Below are 17053 nucleotides of genomic sequence, written 5' to 3'. Positions count from 1 at the left end.
TTACAGCGTTTTAATGAGTTTGTCATCTGTTTTTATACTATATTGGATTAACCATATTTTTCATTCCCCCCTCCCTCTCCCTATTAACTCAGGTAATCGAGTATCTACACAATAGTGTAAAGTATTGTAGCCTATGCTACTTGCTACTTGATTGTATTTTAACGAGCTTTATGTCAACAAAGCGTTCTGCTTAAGTCGCGGTGTAGCTGGACGTGTCTGTACCACGCGTTATCTTTTATCTATCACAGCAGTTGAGCCATCCCGTGCGCTCCCTCTTAGATATCACGTCTTGCTAATCTTAAACAATAACTTTCTACACGAATCCTAAACGATCCTAAAATCCTATTTTAACTAATTTAATACAATAATATAACTATTGTCATTAATTAATCCACTTTCTATCTGGCGACTTCGTAATGTATTTTGGATTGTTGTCACGTTGAACACTGTTGCAATTAACTTTAGCCCCCCCCCATTTGAATTTTTTGAGCCCCCCCCCCCAAGAATTTCAATGACGCAGTCTGCGTCACGGCCCCCCCTTGAGGGCACCCCTGGTTACACTAACCTTTGATGATACAATTGCTGTATTTCTCCAGGACCAAGCCGAACAGGTCTCTAAGTCTGTGGAACTGACAGATCATGTGATGGAAGATGCCTAAATCATTAGTATCCAATGCAGTGCCTGAGTAGTCGAACAGGGGTACACCTGCAAAATATGTCAAAGGTAACCAGTAGAATGTATTTTTAAACTTTGTGTTTTTTAACGCCTTGGAATTATTTATTAAATTTATATAATAATATTTTTTATAATGCTGCTTAGTGCTTATACATAGAATTTAGTTTTCTTGTTTAGTAGACCTAGTTATTATATGATCATAACTCTAAGAAAACAATGTTTACCTTTGTTTCTAAGAAGTGGTTAAGGTTCGCTAAAAAACAATTGATGTCTCTATAACTTTTTACATACAAAATTTTATCAAAAGCATCAATGCCAGCGCTTCATACTCACAAAGCCTATCGAGCCACTTCTTGTATCGCTGCACCCGATCCCAAGCCCAGCCTAGCAAACTGGGCAATGTACAGCCTGCGACTGCGTGACTGCCGTCCGCCCAGTGTGCGACGCACTGTCGCAAGTACTGTGTCAACTCATGCTCCAACGCCACACACAACAGGTACGCTCTCTGATCACTCTGCAACACAAACAACCAAGCATTGAGTATAGCCTGCAACCGCATTTACGAGAAAAAAACCTAAACATGCCAAGAATTACAAGACTTCTGAAAAAGAATAGTGCAGTCCGGCCAATGATTCTGTGTGCCTGGACGGGTTTATACTAGCCAAGCTAAAACATACGGGTGCCGGTTATTGGCAGACCTGGGGGTAGGGGTGAGTGAGTCACCCTGAGTAGCAAGACAAACATTTTTTCACAAAAAGTATCCCCGCCAACGTTATCACCAAGGCCCGACCAGTTCTAGCCGCACGCACAGAAACTATGGCCGAACTGTAATGTACTGGAAATATCATTAGTACATCAACATTGAGAATAGTCGTACCCAATTTATGGTAACCCAAAAAACTAGGCATTACCCTAAACTGTTTGAAGTTTTTTTCCAAATATAAATATCTGCTTGACTAACAAATTAAACTCAATTAAAAGGCCTACTCAAAACTTTTTTGAAAAATTTCAGTAGTCTAAATAAAAAAAATTAACTGTAATTAATACTTAACATAATGTAGGTATACATTTGTCCAACTTACACTCTGTAGTTTGGTAGGACTGCCTATGTCGACCAGCAGAGGTCTGAGGCCGGCTTGGGTGCACTGCTTGTAAAGGCAGGCAGGCAGCAGTAGACCACTAGGACCGGCCGCGGTCAGTGACTCCAAGGCCTGCTGCTGTACACCAACGTGGCTACATACCATCACCTGACTCTGATGCAACACCAGGCAATCTACACAACAACGAATACTGCAGTCTTTCAATTTACAATAGAACCTGAGGAAAACAACAAGTCAGAATATTTTGATAACAGGGATGGTCGTCTCGAAATTTCGGGAAATTTTAAATCTCTTTACGCGAGACGAGATATCTTTTTGGCAGAGATTTTTATCGAGACGAGAATAAAAAAAATAAAAAAACGCCTGCAGAAAGTCAATGCAATACCCGCAATACAGGAGCGTGTTGTAGTTGCGTTTCCTTTGCGAAGGCGTTCTTATTTAATTAATTCTTTAAATGTAAATATTACTTTAATTATTTTAATAATAGCCTATTACTTTAATAACATTTGAGAAGTTTTGTTAAGTGTAAGCAGTGTGAGGAATGTTTTATTACTATAAAAAGTCAAAACAAGTAATTATTTTATAAAAATTAATATTGCTTTTATTTTATGATTTATTTTATTTTAGGATAAGTTGAACTCTATTCTAACTGATATCACTATGTTTCCTAATCGTAGGCATTTTTAATAAGTTAGGCGTGATTAATAAAAAAAGGTTATGCTGATGTTTTTTAATAAAAGATTGTAAATATTCTTGCCTATTATCATTATTTTTGTATTTAAACAGTCATCTAACAATGTTACAAAATCAGGTAAAAATTTTGAACGTGCATTTCCCGTTGTGTATGAGAAGGGAAATCCCGTCTCGATCTCGTCTCGAAATTTTATGAAAAATAAAAAATCTCGTCTCGAACTAAAAATCCAATCTCGTCCATCCCTACAGCAGAGTTTACGAGATAAATGTTTCAATAGCAAAAAATGTGCAACAAACACAAATATTTTTCAAAAAGAATATACTTAGATGGATATTTTAGAAAACACAACTGGTTTATAGAGCGGAGCTAAGCGAAGCTCTTTGGGATTGGCTTCAATGCAAACTTTCAAACACTGTCACTCTATTGAACACGGCTGATCATAGGGAAGATGAGACAAAAACCAAGCTAAATTAAGTTATTTTTCATACATTGGATGCCCTGAATAAGTGAATTTTCTTGTTAAGAACACTTGGTTGTCCAATACTTGAAGCTATTAATAGTATTAGTCCAGCTCAAGGGACCCAAAATATGGTAAATAACTTACTTGAATACGTAAGTGATTTATATGAAATTTCAACTAAATAAAAAAATGTTTATTTGATACACCATTATAATGCAATTATTTACCAAACACACCATCAGCTGTAACATTTGGTAAAAAACATATAACACCAGACAGATCAATAGTAAACATTGAAACTTAAAAGTATCAGCTTGTTCATACTTTTACTGTGAATACTCACCAAACGAGGTGGCTACAGGGTAGAAATGTTCATCGAGCGGCTGTAGTGCTTGGAACTGTTTGACAGAGCTTGGGATGACCTTGACGTCTAGTAACTGACCATCAGGAAGACAGAAGTGGGCCATAAATTGTGTGTATTCCATGTCCGACGACGTGGGCATGTATTCACGATACCACTGATTCAGATCAAACAGTGTCAGCTTGCGGTGAACGCTGAGTAGGTTGGGCGACCACACTTCCCACGCGATTGACAACAGACTTGCTGTACTCTCCTCTCCACCAGATTCTGTAAGCAACAAAAAATTAATGAAAAGCCATATGGTTGATTACTGATATTTTTTGAATAGGGGGTTTGGATAGGTTTATCTTAGGAAATTTGACTTTAGGGACTTACAGTAATGGAAAGAGACAAAAATCAAATAAAATAGTAGGTATAAGTTATTTTTTTTTTTACTAGAAAGGTGAAATGAAATGAAAAAGTATTTTTATTCATATGATATACAGTCGCATATATTGAGTGGCTCAATTGAAGGTTGATAAGGTACATTGTCACTCAATTTAAGGTTAAAAGTTTAGCATACTTCTATAGACGTTGACTATTTGCATGAACTACTAAGAACACTCTGTAATGTTTAAACGTGTGAGTGACAAATTAGCCAAAACCTCTTACAGACTTTTTTATTACCTTCTGATTCAGCGTTCGTCCATAGAGATGAAGACTTTGACGTCGATCTGTGAATGGACTGGCAAGAGATGATTCGTCCACTGGCAATATCAACATCTGTCATATCTGCGCCCAAGTCAAGCTGATAGCGTATTGAACAGGAGGCAAAGCCCTGTGGTAAAAGAAAAAGAAAATAGGATATTATTATTAAACCAAGATGACAAAATAGTTTTCAGAAGATACTTTCTGGTAAAGAAGGTTTTTTTCCATCTGAAAAAGAAACATAAATAATAATCTAGTAGGCCCTAATGGTAACAAATTGGTGGTGTCCAAGACCAGATTATTTAGTATTTTAAATTATCTTAGGCAAGCAGTTGGATATAAATCTTACAATTTTGTCTAAATGGAGAAAATGTCTAAAGAGTTTGAGTGACTTTGAGTAAGAGGTAAGCCTATTCCAATAAACTTTTCACTAAAAGGCTTATCATCATTCACTAACTGTTTTTAAACTACTAAAAACAAACATCTACTGCAAACTGATACTGATAAAACTCTCCACTCACTTCATAAAAGTACTGGCTGCTGTGTGGTTTCAGGTGTTTCTCATGGTAACTGATGATGTACATGCCCCCAAACGGAATGTTGTCTTCGTCCACCGAGTGGTGAAGTGACCACAGATAACAAACGTACCTCGGATCATCCGAGGGCTCTAACAGACTGAAGGAGAACACTGGTAGCATGGCTTCCAACAGAGCAGAGGTGTATCTGGCAACATCACACTTATATCAGACTGGCTAGGTTAGGTTAGGTTAGGTTAGGTCTGGTGTGGAACATAACCTGTGCTCAGTGGCAAGTCAGGTGCGCAACAGACTTGTAGGCCTAAAACCAAGGCAGCAATACCTGGTTCATGACCAGATCCTTCTCGTTAAAATTAAACAGTACCGTTCATTCTTGTAGTGTAGCCTACTGGCTTTACTTGATATGTGACACATCAACCTTTGATGTGTCGTTACTATGTATAAAACGTGTAAAAGCAAAAGACTAGAAAAGTTTGATTAAATAAAATAGCTAAAAACAGTCACAGGGTAAAAAAAAGTGCTGAAATAAAGTTTTGAGCATATCATTGAAAACAGTATAAGGGCTTGAAAAAATAATAAAATCTAGAACTAAACAAAGCACAAGCACGGTAACGTTTTTACAGACACTACAATTGGAAAGACACAAGACTTCCGTCACAAAAAGCTAAATTCTAATATTCAAGGTATCAGCCAATGACTCATTCATTGCAGCTTAGGACTGCCAAGTAAGTTGGAATTCTGAACGACTAAGTGTATTAAGAGTGCGTAAAATATCAAAACAATTTGCGAAGCTAACAAGAAACCACAAATGTCGATAAAAGTAGGCCTATTACAATAACAATATGAACAAAAATACACTCTGTCTACTCACAGCAGAGTAAGGGTAGAGAGTTCCCACAGTTGGAAGCAGCTGGTGTTGTAGCCGACGGCCAGAGTGGAGATCTGGGGGAAGTACTTGAGTACAGACACGGAGAGGAACTCTAGAGGCATGCGGCCGAGGATGTTGTGTAGACCTGGGTGAGCATTTATCCTGCTCCGTTCAAACGTCACTTCTACATATCAACACAATAGCAGCAGTTATAATCAAGGAATACTTCTTAGTCTCCCCAGATGAACATGACTACTGTTAACTTATATTGGTTAGGTTTTTCATAAGATATTTTCTGGTATATTTTCAATTAGGCTACCTTATTAGAGGATGGTACCGATATTTTTTTCCAGCCTTAATTACAATTTAAAGAAGCACAATAATTGATATTCAGTTTTCTCTTTTAAGATATAGTTGATATTTTTTCCATTGACATTTTCATTTCAAAAACTACTTACCGTTAAGCCAGAGAGCAAGTGTTGAGCTTCCATGTCGAATGCTGCTTGTTCTACAGTCAAAGTCATTTTCCAAGTCTGTAATGGTAACTTCAACAAGCTTACTTGGCCTTTGTTCATCGTAGACTTTGTGCCTGAAGTCACCAATGCCTGCAAAATTACATTTTTAAAATACATAATGCAAAATCTTGTACAGATAAAGCCAAAAATGTACTGGCCAAAACCCTCTGACAGCTCTAGCTAACAGTCTAGCTTCGTACACAACAGTTTGAAGATGATTATTTTTAGCTAGTGGTAATGATTGTATGGAAGTAAAACATGGATCCTCTCTAAAGAAATGAAGGGTGGTCGATGGTGTTTAAAAATATGATACTAACATTTCGGCCCAGTCTATGAAAAAGGTTTGTGGCGCATAAGGAAAATAGAGCTGCTTGCCCTAATACGAGTACAAAGAGACTGATATAATAGCGCTTACAGAAGAAGCCAAAAGAATTAGTTGGTCAAGTCATGTACTTCCGAGACAGGAAGGCACAAGCCTGAAGGAGGTTTGTGAGGTCGTAGGCTACATACAGGAGGACTTCCGTTGGGTAGGCCTAAATTAAGATGGTATGACCAAGTCAAGAAGGATGTGATCCAATGCAGAGGAGAAATCCGGATGGCGAAGGACCATTTATGATCATTGGGGATTGTGAAATTATTATTATCATTTGAGACTGCAACGCCACCTATGTTTTTTACACTATGGCCTACACACATTTCCCCCCAGGATTGATTTACAGACGACTTCAGGCTAGGCTTCGACACGGCCATTATCAATCGGATAAAATCCATATGGTGATTAGTGGGATTTGAACCAGGGACCTCAGGAACCGAAGTACGTCGCTCTACCACTAGATCAGCTTGCTCCTTCAAACCACCTTTTCAGTGTCAGGCAAAATATATTATTACTCAGCTACTAATGGAAAATGATAGTTAAAAATTGAACACTGATGGTAAAAATAAACAAACCAACATACATCTTTCAAGCGTTTTCCACCAAACGTCGACCAAGTAGACTTTCCCGACATTTGTTCCAACAGCTACGACTCCGTTCCATGGTTCTAGGAGATCAGACAAATTGTCTTGCGACTCATTGGACTTGCTGACCACAGCTACTGATGTTATCTGAAAAATAACAAAATGTGCTAGCTTAGTGTTGTAACAGGAGTAGCCTAAATGTGTGTAGTTTTTGTAGTATGCTTACTTCTTAATCATTTATATGAATTTGTTAAGCAAAACTAAAATATTTATATATAGCATTTTTAAATAGAGTTAGGCCTATTTTGATGGAAGAAAAACATAAGGCCTATTTTGATCTTATAATTTTATCAGACAAAAACCAGCTATTTGGTACAAACCTTATCATGAAAGTTGATCACTTTCAGGATTCGTGAGGAACCTGAGTGGTAAAAGCATAGGGAGCCACCATTGTCACTTTCACAACCAACCACCAAGATAGGACTAGATGTCGAGCTTCCGATCAACTCCTCCACACAGACCACCTGCGGACAGATAAAATGATGATGTACGCAAACCACTTTTCAAACATTGAAACATCTTTTAAACTCTCCTTGCCTTGTATATTTTAAAATTATTAGTTATGTAACTTTCAGACTTAAAGCATAAAAGTAACAACTATGATATCTACACAATAAATTTAAATTCCAGTTTCCTTCTGGCTACCTTACTGCTTCGTACCTGTTTTATTTTGCTACTGCATTCTGCGTACCATAGGACTGAAATATTTTGAATGTTTGTGAAATCAACATTCACTTAAATTGGACCAAGATAACGAACCATTCCTCAGACCACCGCCTCCCTTGGATTCTGGTTCTTTTAATTCTTCTCCACCAGATATGATGTAAAGAGACTCTTTTTAAAATTTTTATAGAGCTAGATTTTCTTATTAGACTTTTCCTTATACAAGTCACACTTAAAAATAATAGGCTACTGCTATTTTGTCATAGGGACTCTTAAACAGAGATGGACAAGAAATCGCAAAAAAAGTTTCAGTTCACTAATTTTATCAGGTAAACTACAGTAACTCCATTCATAAAAAATAAACATTTCTCTATTCCTTGTTATTGCAATTCAGCTTAAAATAAGATGACAAAGTGTGCAGTTTAATTAAAACTGACAGGGAAATTAATTTAAACCAGAATATTATTAAGCTAACCCTGATAGTTTTATCTCCAGTAGCCCAGCCAAAGGTCCAGCCAGTTCTCTTGGATCCGTTGCTGTTTATGTTTGTGATCTGTGATCCACATGATACCCAACATTGCGTGTTATCTGGAAAAGAATAAAAAATTATAGAAAAATAAACATATCAGACTTCCATACATTACTAAGATTTCACTTAACCACCTCTTACTGTGCCTTCAGTTAGATACCGCTAAGTAAAAAGCTATAGTTAACTAAGAATGACTTAAAACAAGCAATACTGTAGGTGGCATGGATTTAATGGGTTATACTTCACAAATTTACTATGCGTGAAAGGGTGAATTAAATGCATTTTAGATACGGTACCTACTGTAGTTATAACACTTACTTGAGAGAATGCCACCTTTGATGTAGTTTTCATCCTCTACAACTGACAAATCTACAACACCAGGGGATATATTGCAGGTTTTTTTCACTTTCAGTATTCGGTCACAGGATTCATCCATTGTAGACCTGAAAGAGTGTAATGGTCAGTAAACATTTCATATTTTAGCTTCAAAATAGGCTAACTAAGCTGACCACATATCCAGAATCTTCTACCAAATCTAGAGAGCAAACTACAGTATCAAACAATTTTGTTCTAGGACATAAAAGTTAGCCTACATTTAGTAGGGGCCCTTAAAGATGAATTAACACTAGAGTGTGCCCTCTGGTTATATTAGAATTTTAACACTTAACTTACGGTATATGGATTTTGTTGAATGATCAAAGTTATCAACAAAAATATGCCTGCAGTGTCAGCAACAGAAATATTGCTATCCAACAAATATATTAGTACATAGGAGGTAACTTCACCAACGTTTTAATAAAGAACATTCTTTGATCTTTTCAAATGTTGTTGAGCTATGTTAGCAGCATCACCTCCTTCTATAAGACCGCTGCTTGACTAATTTCAGTCAGCGTAAGCTAGTGGCTGGGTGAGGCACAACCTCTTGTCACAGAAATAGACAATGCTGTTTATATGGTTTACCTAAGGACGACTTTTTTGCAGATCAGCTACCTACTTATTTTAAATGACAGTTAAGTGCCAGTGAGATTATTGATAAAAACAATCATATGTAGCCTAACCAAAAAGAGCTTCCACTGCCACTAAGCGGCCAATGGTTATGCGCCGTGGCTGTGAGTGATGTAGGCTATGTAGTTAAAATACAAGCTTTCACACTGCACGGTTTTTGTCAAACAAAAGCCCGGACCAGTTAGTGCAAATAGATCACCTGTTACATTGTTTTAGACACTGTTTATGTTTATTGTGACATTGCAAACAAATTTGTCTCACCATACGGTCAGAAACCGTGCAAGTTACAAGAAACATACACCCATAAAACAATAGGCTACTGGTTACCAGACGGCAAAAACCACATAGTGTGAAACGAAACTGGAGTTATGGTCAAACAGTTGGGTGTTCCAAATGTTTTCTTAATTTTGAGTTCTGCAGACTTTTTGTTTACCGGTACGGGTGTTTCTGTTTCTAACATAACTAAACTTAAGTTGAATTTCTATCATAAGTTTATTTAACATTGATGTAGCCTAGGCCTAACACAAATCTGAAATGATCCTCAGCTCTCAAGATAAAAAAGGTGAAAATGTTCAATTTAGCCTAACTCTATGATCGATACCTAAGTAGCCTAAGTTAAGTTAACTTAGCTAATGAAATTATACAATCTTTTATCTAACTAACTTAAAACTATAAGTTAGCTATCTAATTAGCTAACTTAAAAAAGAATTATAGGCTAAAACGTAAGTTAGCCTATCTTAAACCCGCTCTTCTGGCATTCACCGCTTAGTAAACAATCCCAGTTATAAATAGGAAATCAGGCCTTACTTACTAACTTACCATACCTAACAAACAGTCACAAAACCCAGCCTATATCAAACATAATGAACAGCTGCAGCTTCATTGTGCTCATCAGGTCAAATTGAAAATTTCAATGGTTATGAATCTTAACATTTTAAGTAAGCCTGATAACTTCAACGTAACACGGGTGTTGGCATGGGCCTCTTAGGCATACATAAAATAGGCAAAAGTTCAACTTACGTTGTGATATTTGGGTCAGTCCATATCAAATCAACACACTTTCAACATATTTTTTACCTTGCCATCTTAGATTTTGATGAAATTTGGTACATAGGTTACCTTTATGAAAACTTAAAAAAATACCAAATTTCAGATCAATATCTCAAACAGTTTCCAAAATACGGCCATTTAAAGTTTTCAAAAAACGGTCAAAATCGTGCTGCGGTAAAACTTCTAAATAGTCATAACTTGTCTCCTGTTTAAGTTAGAAACATGGGAAAGGTGTCATTTTTTAGCTCTTTTTATGCCCTTTCTAATGATATACAACACATAATAGGTTATGAAAACAAAATTTTTTTCAAATTCAAAAATAAATTTTTAAAATCAAATATTTTGAAAAACGCATATTTGATTATTTTCTAAAAAATATATAAAGTTGTTCATGTTATCAGTAATGTGTACACCAAGTTTGGTTATAGGATTGCAATGGGTTCATGGTTAAAATAATTCAAAACCAACGGTGGTTTGTCTAGTTTTAAGTAGGCCTATTTTGATTGGTAGTCACCTATATACAAGCATGTTATATGTAATCTATCTATATCTATAAAAGAGGAGAACTACGTATGTATGTACCTTATGCACTCAGAAACCGCTCGACAGATTGTAATGAAAATTTCAGGCATTATTAAGCATTATTCAAGGATGGTTTGTGTGAAGTTTGGTGCAGATCTATCAAAACGGCTCCGCCCGAGAGGGTTTTAAGTGGGCCAATGTCAGACTTTTTGAACTACAATGTTTACAAATAAATATAAAAAGCTGTTACCCGGCTTCTGTTTTGTAGGTTTGAATAATCACAACATACTGTATTAGTCATGATTTGAAATAGTGCCACAATGTTTCCGTAGAGTAAATAATATGTTAAATGTGTACAAGTTAGATAATATGTTAAATAGTTTAAATAGTTTATTGTGTAAAATATGTTAAATCTATTTTATATGGCCTGTTAATACATAACCAAAACCTTACTATCCGTAATCAGATGTTTTATCTTTACTTTGAAATGCTCGTTTTAAATATTTTAGAATATCTCAGGAGCAGAACCTGTACATCTTAACATCTGCTCTTCGAACTGTCCAATTTAAGTTTTTACAGCTGACTTCAATTGATATATTTTGGCTAAATTCTTTCAAAATGTAAACATGTAAAATTTGGAAGCCCATGGGGCTTAGCCCAAGAGAAATATGAAAATCAAATGATATAGGCTAGTATTGCATTTCCATTCTAAGCTATGTTTCAATTTTTAAGTCTCTAGCTCATTAGGAAGTTAGTTTGAAATTGATATCAAAATTTGTACCGGACAAGAAAGCGAACTAATGAAAACAAGCCTATAGGGGTAGCCCAAGAGAAATATGAAAATTAAATGATATAATATTGCATTGGCATCCATTTGTGAGCTATGTTTCAAGTTTCAAGTCTCTAGCTCAACGGGAAGTTAGTTTAAAATTGATTGCAAAATTTGTACCGGACACGAAAGCGAGCTAATACTGTAAAAACAAGCCCATTAGACCTGGCCCAAGAAAAATATGAAAATTAAATAATATAATATTGCGTTGTCATCCATTTGTGACCTATGTTTCAAGTCACTAGCTCATCAGGAAGTTAGGTTAAGATTGATTGCAAAATTTGTACCGGACAAGAAAGCGAGCTAATAAAAACGTTTTAAAATTAGACAAACCACCGTTGGTTTTGAATTATTTTAACCATGAACCCATTGCAATCCCATGACCAAACTTGGTGTACACATTACTGATAACATGAAAAACTTTGTATATTTTTTAGAAAATAATCAAAAATGTGTTTTTCAAAATATTTTATTTTAAAAATTTATTTTTGAATTTGAAAAAAAATTTTGTTGTCATAATTTATTATGTTTTGTATATCATTAGAAAGGGCATGAAAATAGCTAAAAAATGACACCTTTCCCATGTTTCTAACTTAAACAGGAGACAAGTTATGACTATTTAGAAGTTTTACCGCAGCGCGATCTTGACAGTTTTTTGAAAACTTTAAATGGCCGTATTTTGGAAACCGTTTGAGATATTGAGTTGAAATTTTGTATTTTTTTAAGTCTTCATGAAGGTAACCTCTGTACCAAATTTCATCAAAATCTAAAATGGTGAGGTAAAATAGGTGTGTTGATTTGACATGGACTGACCCATTTTTGAGTTACTTAACTTAAGCCAAAAATAGGCTTTTTAAGTAGGGACCGGTATAACCAGCCAATTTTTCAAGTGGCTAAACTGCCACATTTAGGCTAGTTACAAAGGACTTATAACTTACAAGAAAGGTGTAAATTTGGGGTACCGGTACACTTCCGTTGGCACAGACAACCGAATGAGTACCTAATATTGATTATTTGATTATTTAATTCAATATATCGTTTGGTTAGATAGGTTAGGTTAACCTTACCTAACCATCTCGATAGGTATATTTATTCGGTTGTTCGTGCCAAAAGATATGGAAGTGTAACCTAAATTTGAACCCATTTAAGTAAGTTATGACTTTATTGTGGAACGGTAGGCCCTAACCAAGTTTTTGAGTTAAATAATTTTGAAGAAATAGGCTAGTCAAATTAACAGATAATATTTGTTTCTACTCCTGCAATGATCCCATGCTTTTGCTAGGTTTAATAAACTTAGCTGTTTGTGCAACTAGGCTTGAGCAAATGAAGTTGAGAAGGTAGGGCTTTTTAAGGTTAGATTTAGGCTACCTAGGTATAACAAAAACTAAATAAAAAAAAACATTGTTATAGGCGTTGTGATTTAATAATTATCTCAATTTCTGGTTCTATGTGCCATCAAAAATGTAAAAAAACAGCATGCGAATTCTCAAGACCAGAATAAATAAGTTTACCCAAATTAGTACGGTTAGCCTACAGAGGCTACTAATCAGACGGCTATTTGTAAGTAATAAATATTAAAACTTACCTGAATGTTGTTCAATCGGTGTAAATCATAGGAACGCTTCCTTTAAAATTTTGCTAAACCGGTACAACTACAACTTTAAACTAAACGAAAAACCGATAATAAGCTAATCTAGAAATAACAACATGCATTTCGCAATTTTTTAACATCCCCACCACCCCATGCCAGAAGGATGAAGGTGAAGGATGGCGATGGAATGGATGGATTGGATTCACTGATTGGATTGGATAGATTGCGGGTAAACTGATGAAAAAAGTAAACACGGAGTAACGATTTCTAAGGATGTTTAGGATATATGTTTCTATCTAGCTTTGACCAATGATTATGTATATCAGTATAATAAATAAGTCAAAAAGTACTAACCTAAGTACTCAAGGTACGCATTTTGGGCTTTTTGATTATTTCTCAAAAACTATCAACTTTTTTTATACTATACTAAATTATAAAATTGAAGAAGATTAAATTTTCTACAAGAAAAGTATATAATGTACTACTACAGCAATTTGAAACTTTAATCATAAAATGTTGTCAAAAATTAAAGCGAGGGTGAGCGTTTGAAAACGGGATGTTTTGAGGTTTTTTTATGATTCTTAATAAAAAACACCAAAACACGAAATTTTTGTTACCTCGCCCTTACCTTAATTTTGGAACAATTGTCAAATTACTGGAAATTGTGTCAAAAGATTTCCAGATTCACCCCATTTCACATACTGTACTAATTTACACGTATTTCTTACCAAAGGAGTATTTTAATAAGATATTAATTAAATAAGTAATAACTCGTAATCTGTTTAACCAAAATAAACACATTACATACTTTTCTTGTATAAAATTTTAATCTTCTTACATTTTATAATTTAGTATAGTATACAATAAATTGTTAGTTTTCGAGATAATAAAAAAACCCAAAATGCGTACCTTTACCCCCCCCTTTCCCCCTCCCCCTGTTTCACCACCTAGGAGTCAGGACTTTTGTTATGTTAGCACCCTAAGCCCAAGTTTCTGAAGGAATCGCTTAGTTACCTGTTCACGCACTCTACACCTCATTCCTTTGTCTGGACTAATAACTATATCTTATCTTACTAATATTATAAATCTGAAAGTTTGTGAGTTTGTGTGTATGTTTGTGTGTGTGTTTGTGTGTGTGTTGCTCAATCACGCATAAACTACTGGACGGATTGGGCTGAAATTTGGCATGATCATAGCTCACATTCCCGATTAACATTAAAGCATATTCTTATCTCAAAAACCCTTTCGGGCTCCGCTCCAGTGGCTCTGTAGTTCCCCATGTTAATCTTATGATTTTTCATATTTAAAAGGAACTAGTGGCTTGTAGGGACATAAGTCCCTAAAAAGCTCAAATGTAAAACAGCTTTTTGCAATACCGGTATTTAAACAAACTCAGAATAACATTATCTATGTGTCAGAATAGGCATCCCTACACCATCTTTTGTGTAAAAACCAGTTTGTTGTTCTTCTTTGTTTGCTTTTGTTGATGTCATTTTCAATAAATAATTTGAATCACTCCAGTGGTTTAACATGAAAAGGCAGCAAACATATCATTGTTTGTGAATAAATACTGGTTTACTAAGGTAGCTTTGGTCTTGTTAGAGCAAGAGCCCATGACTGCCAGACTTCCGTCATTTTATAAAAGCTGAAAGTTTCTCAGCTAATGCTCCCAGTTCACTTAAGAATGATAGGCAACTATGACATTTGGATTTTGGTTACTTTGGTAACAAAAAGGTAACAAAGGTCAGAAATTTGCAAATAACCATCGTTATAGTATAAAGCTTGGTTCTTTCATATTTTCTTCAGAGGAATGTTAGAAATCATTTCCCCCATTGCCAGACACTTTGTGCGGTTTAAACCCTCTGCCAGACACCCTTAAAAACTAGGTATGACGAAGATTAATTTTCGTCATTTTATAAAAGCTGAGATTGATATATGTTATTTGGGGAGCTATCAAAAGACGTTTTCTCAAAAGCCAGACACTTTCGTTGGTAACTTCATCTAGCCAGACACTTTAAAGTCTGCCGTAATAAGCTTAACTGTTAGATGCAAACAGCGAATTCAGTTCCAGTTTGGAACAGATCTCTCATAGTACATGCCAAGCGTATCACCAGGTACATAAACAGGGAAGTAATCAACACTAACTTCATGATGATAACTTTTGATTCCGACAAACTCCCGGAGTACGTTTATCTAAATTATGTAAGAATGCCTGTAAAACAATACATGAGGCCTATTAGGCAATGTTACAACTGTTTCCGCTATGGGCATGTTGCCAAATCTCCATGCGACAAAACCAAAACTTGCCGAGACTGTAGTCAAGAGTATCACGAGGGACCTTGTACTACATCGATTAAATGTGCCAACTGCGAGGGACCCCACCCAAGCAACAGTAAAACTTGTCCAGAGTACATAAGACAAAAAAAGATAAATGAAAGAATGAATGACTACAAGGAAGATTACTACACTGCAAGTCAAAATGTATCGAAGCTGAACAACAGCAACAAATCACTCCTGTCTGATAGGCCTAGAGCCACATATGCTGAAAAGGCTGGACTCCACAGTCAACAAATCATGAGCCCAACGTCATCTCAATACCAATACAGTGAAACAAGTACAGACAATAAATATCTTCCTCTACAAGATGAATATGAACACGATATCAGCCCAAATAGCCTACCAGTTCCCTACAATACCAAGCCCAAATCAACTCCAACCCCTCGCAATCTGCAAGATCACACTTACCATAAAGCGCCTAGGGCTAGAACCCAAAACAGCTCACCGACACCCCCACCCCCCGTTTCAAACACCCCCCAGCAACATTCCTTTTCTGGCGACAGCAATGTAAACTTAAAAAAACTTCTGAGTGAGAAAATAAAAGAAATGAGAAACAAGATTCAAGGAGACAACACAATCAGTAAAAATAAATTTGATGATTTATTGAACCAGTTTCAGAAAGATATAGGCCTAGTAGAACCTACAACATCCAAACAAGTGGCTTCTAAAAATTTACGACAAACAACATTAAAAACTACTATTGGAAACAATAGCAAGAATAGGAAATTACAAAATGCACGTTAAGATAATTCAGTGGAATATAAGATCTCTACAACAAAAATGCAAAAGCCGACCCAAACCGTTGGAAAAAATCCAATGGTAAAAAACACTGGCCAAAGCAAAATAGGCCTAAATATTGTACAGTGGAATGCCAGATCGTTGCTTCCAAAGTGGCCTGAATTTAACAGGTTACTTTATCTTCATAAGATACACATAGCTGTAATACAAGAATCTTGGTTAACTAAAGACAGTATTATAACAGATAGTAACTACACAATAATTCGCGAAGATAGAAAGGATGGGTATGGAGGTATTGCATTTATCGTACACAAAGAAATACTCTTTGAACAGGTAAAAATACAAGTCGACCTGGTAAAAGAACCTATACAAATGAGCGCAATAAAAATTAGGAATTATAAAGTGCCAATCACTATCATAAACCTTTACTGCCCAAATAATCACATTAATACAAGATTTTGGAAGGAAGCTCTTTTTACAGATGATAATACATACAAAATTGTGTGTGGAGATTTTAATGCTCACCACACATTTTGGAATTGCAACAATATTGATGCAAGGGGCAAAGCAATTTTTGAAGCTTACGCTGACTCACAATTTATCATCGCTAACGATGAAAACCACACAACTGTACCCTCAGTATACAGAGCACCCTCAACCATTGATTTAACTTTCATCACCCCAAAACTATATATATTGCTTAACAGTTGGGAAGTACACAATGATGCTATCGGCAGTGATCACTTTCCAATTTTTATAAGCTTTGACACACAAAGTATTGACAATGATTCATGCAAAGGAAGCAAATTTAACTCAACTAACAATAGGAGAAATTTCAAACTAGCGGATTGGAAGGGCTATAATAACATAATTAA

The 17053-nt window shown here is 35.6% G+C and overlaps 1 protein-coding gene across 2 annotated transcripts in view; it reads right to left on the bottom strand.

Annotated features, from left to right (window-relative positions):
* The window catches only part of LOC128991543 (uncharacterized), a 38027-nt gene extending 24786 nt beyond the window's left edge, over window positions 1–13241 (bottom strand). The window contains exons 1-13 of one of the 2 annotated variants that reach the window (XM_054414524.1): window positions 13098–13241; window positions 8425–8549; window positions 8053–8165; window positions 7235–7378; window positions 6854–7001; window positions 5841–5987; window positions 5386–5566; window positions 4500–4701; window positions 3958–4108; window positions 3274–3558; window positions 1759–1949; window positions 1010–1190; window positions 566–706 (exon numbers count right to left, since the gene is read on the bottom strand). In XM_054414524.1, the coding sequence (XP_054270499.1) occupies window positions 566–706; window positions 1010–1190; window positions 1759–1949; window positions 3274–3558; window positions 3958–4108; window positions 4500–4701; window positions 5386–5566; window positions 5841–5987; window positions 6854–7001; window positions 7235–7378; window positions 8053–8165; window positions 8425–8542 (2002 nt within the window). In that variant the 5' untranslated portion in view covers window positions 8543–8549; window positions 13098–13241. Of the gene's footprint in view, window positions 1–565; window positions 707–1009; window positions 1191–1758; window positions 1994–3273; window positions 3559–3957; window positions 4109–4499; window positions 4702–5385; window positions 5567–5840; window positions 5988–6853; window positions 7002–7234; window positions 7379–8052; window positions 8166–8424; window positions 8550–13097 lie in introns of those variants that run through there. The other variant, XM_054414525.1, reaches the window with a different exon arrangement.
* Between the last annotated feature and the right edge of the window lie 3812 nt (window positions 13242–17053).

The sequence above is a fragment of the Macrosteles quadrilineatus genome, unplaced genomic scaffold (genome assembly GCF_028750875.1).
Source record: "Macrosteles quadrilineatus isolate MER2022 unplaced genomic scaffold, UCM_ALF_1.0 Scaffold_4__1_contigs__length_99947679, whole genome shotgun sequence".
In the NCBI taxonomy this organism is placed as follows: Eukaryota; Metazoa; Arthropoda; class Insecta; order Hemiptera; family Cicadellidae; genus Macrosteles; species Macrosteles quadrilineatus.
Note: the sequence above shows the minus strand (reverse complement) of the source record. Positions and strands in the feature narration are given on the sequence as shown.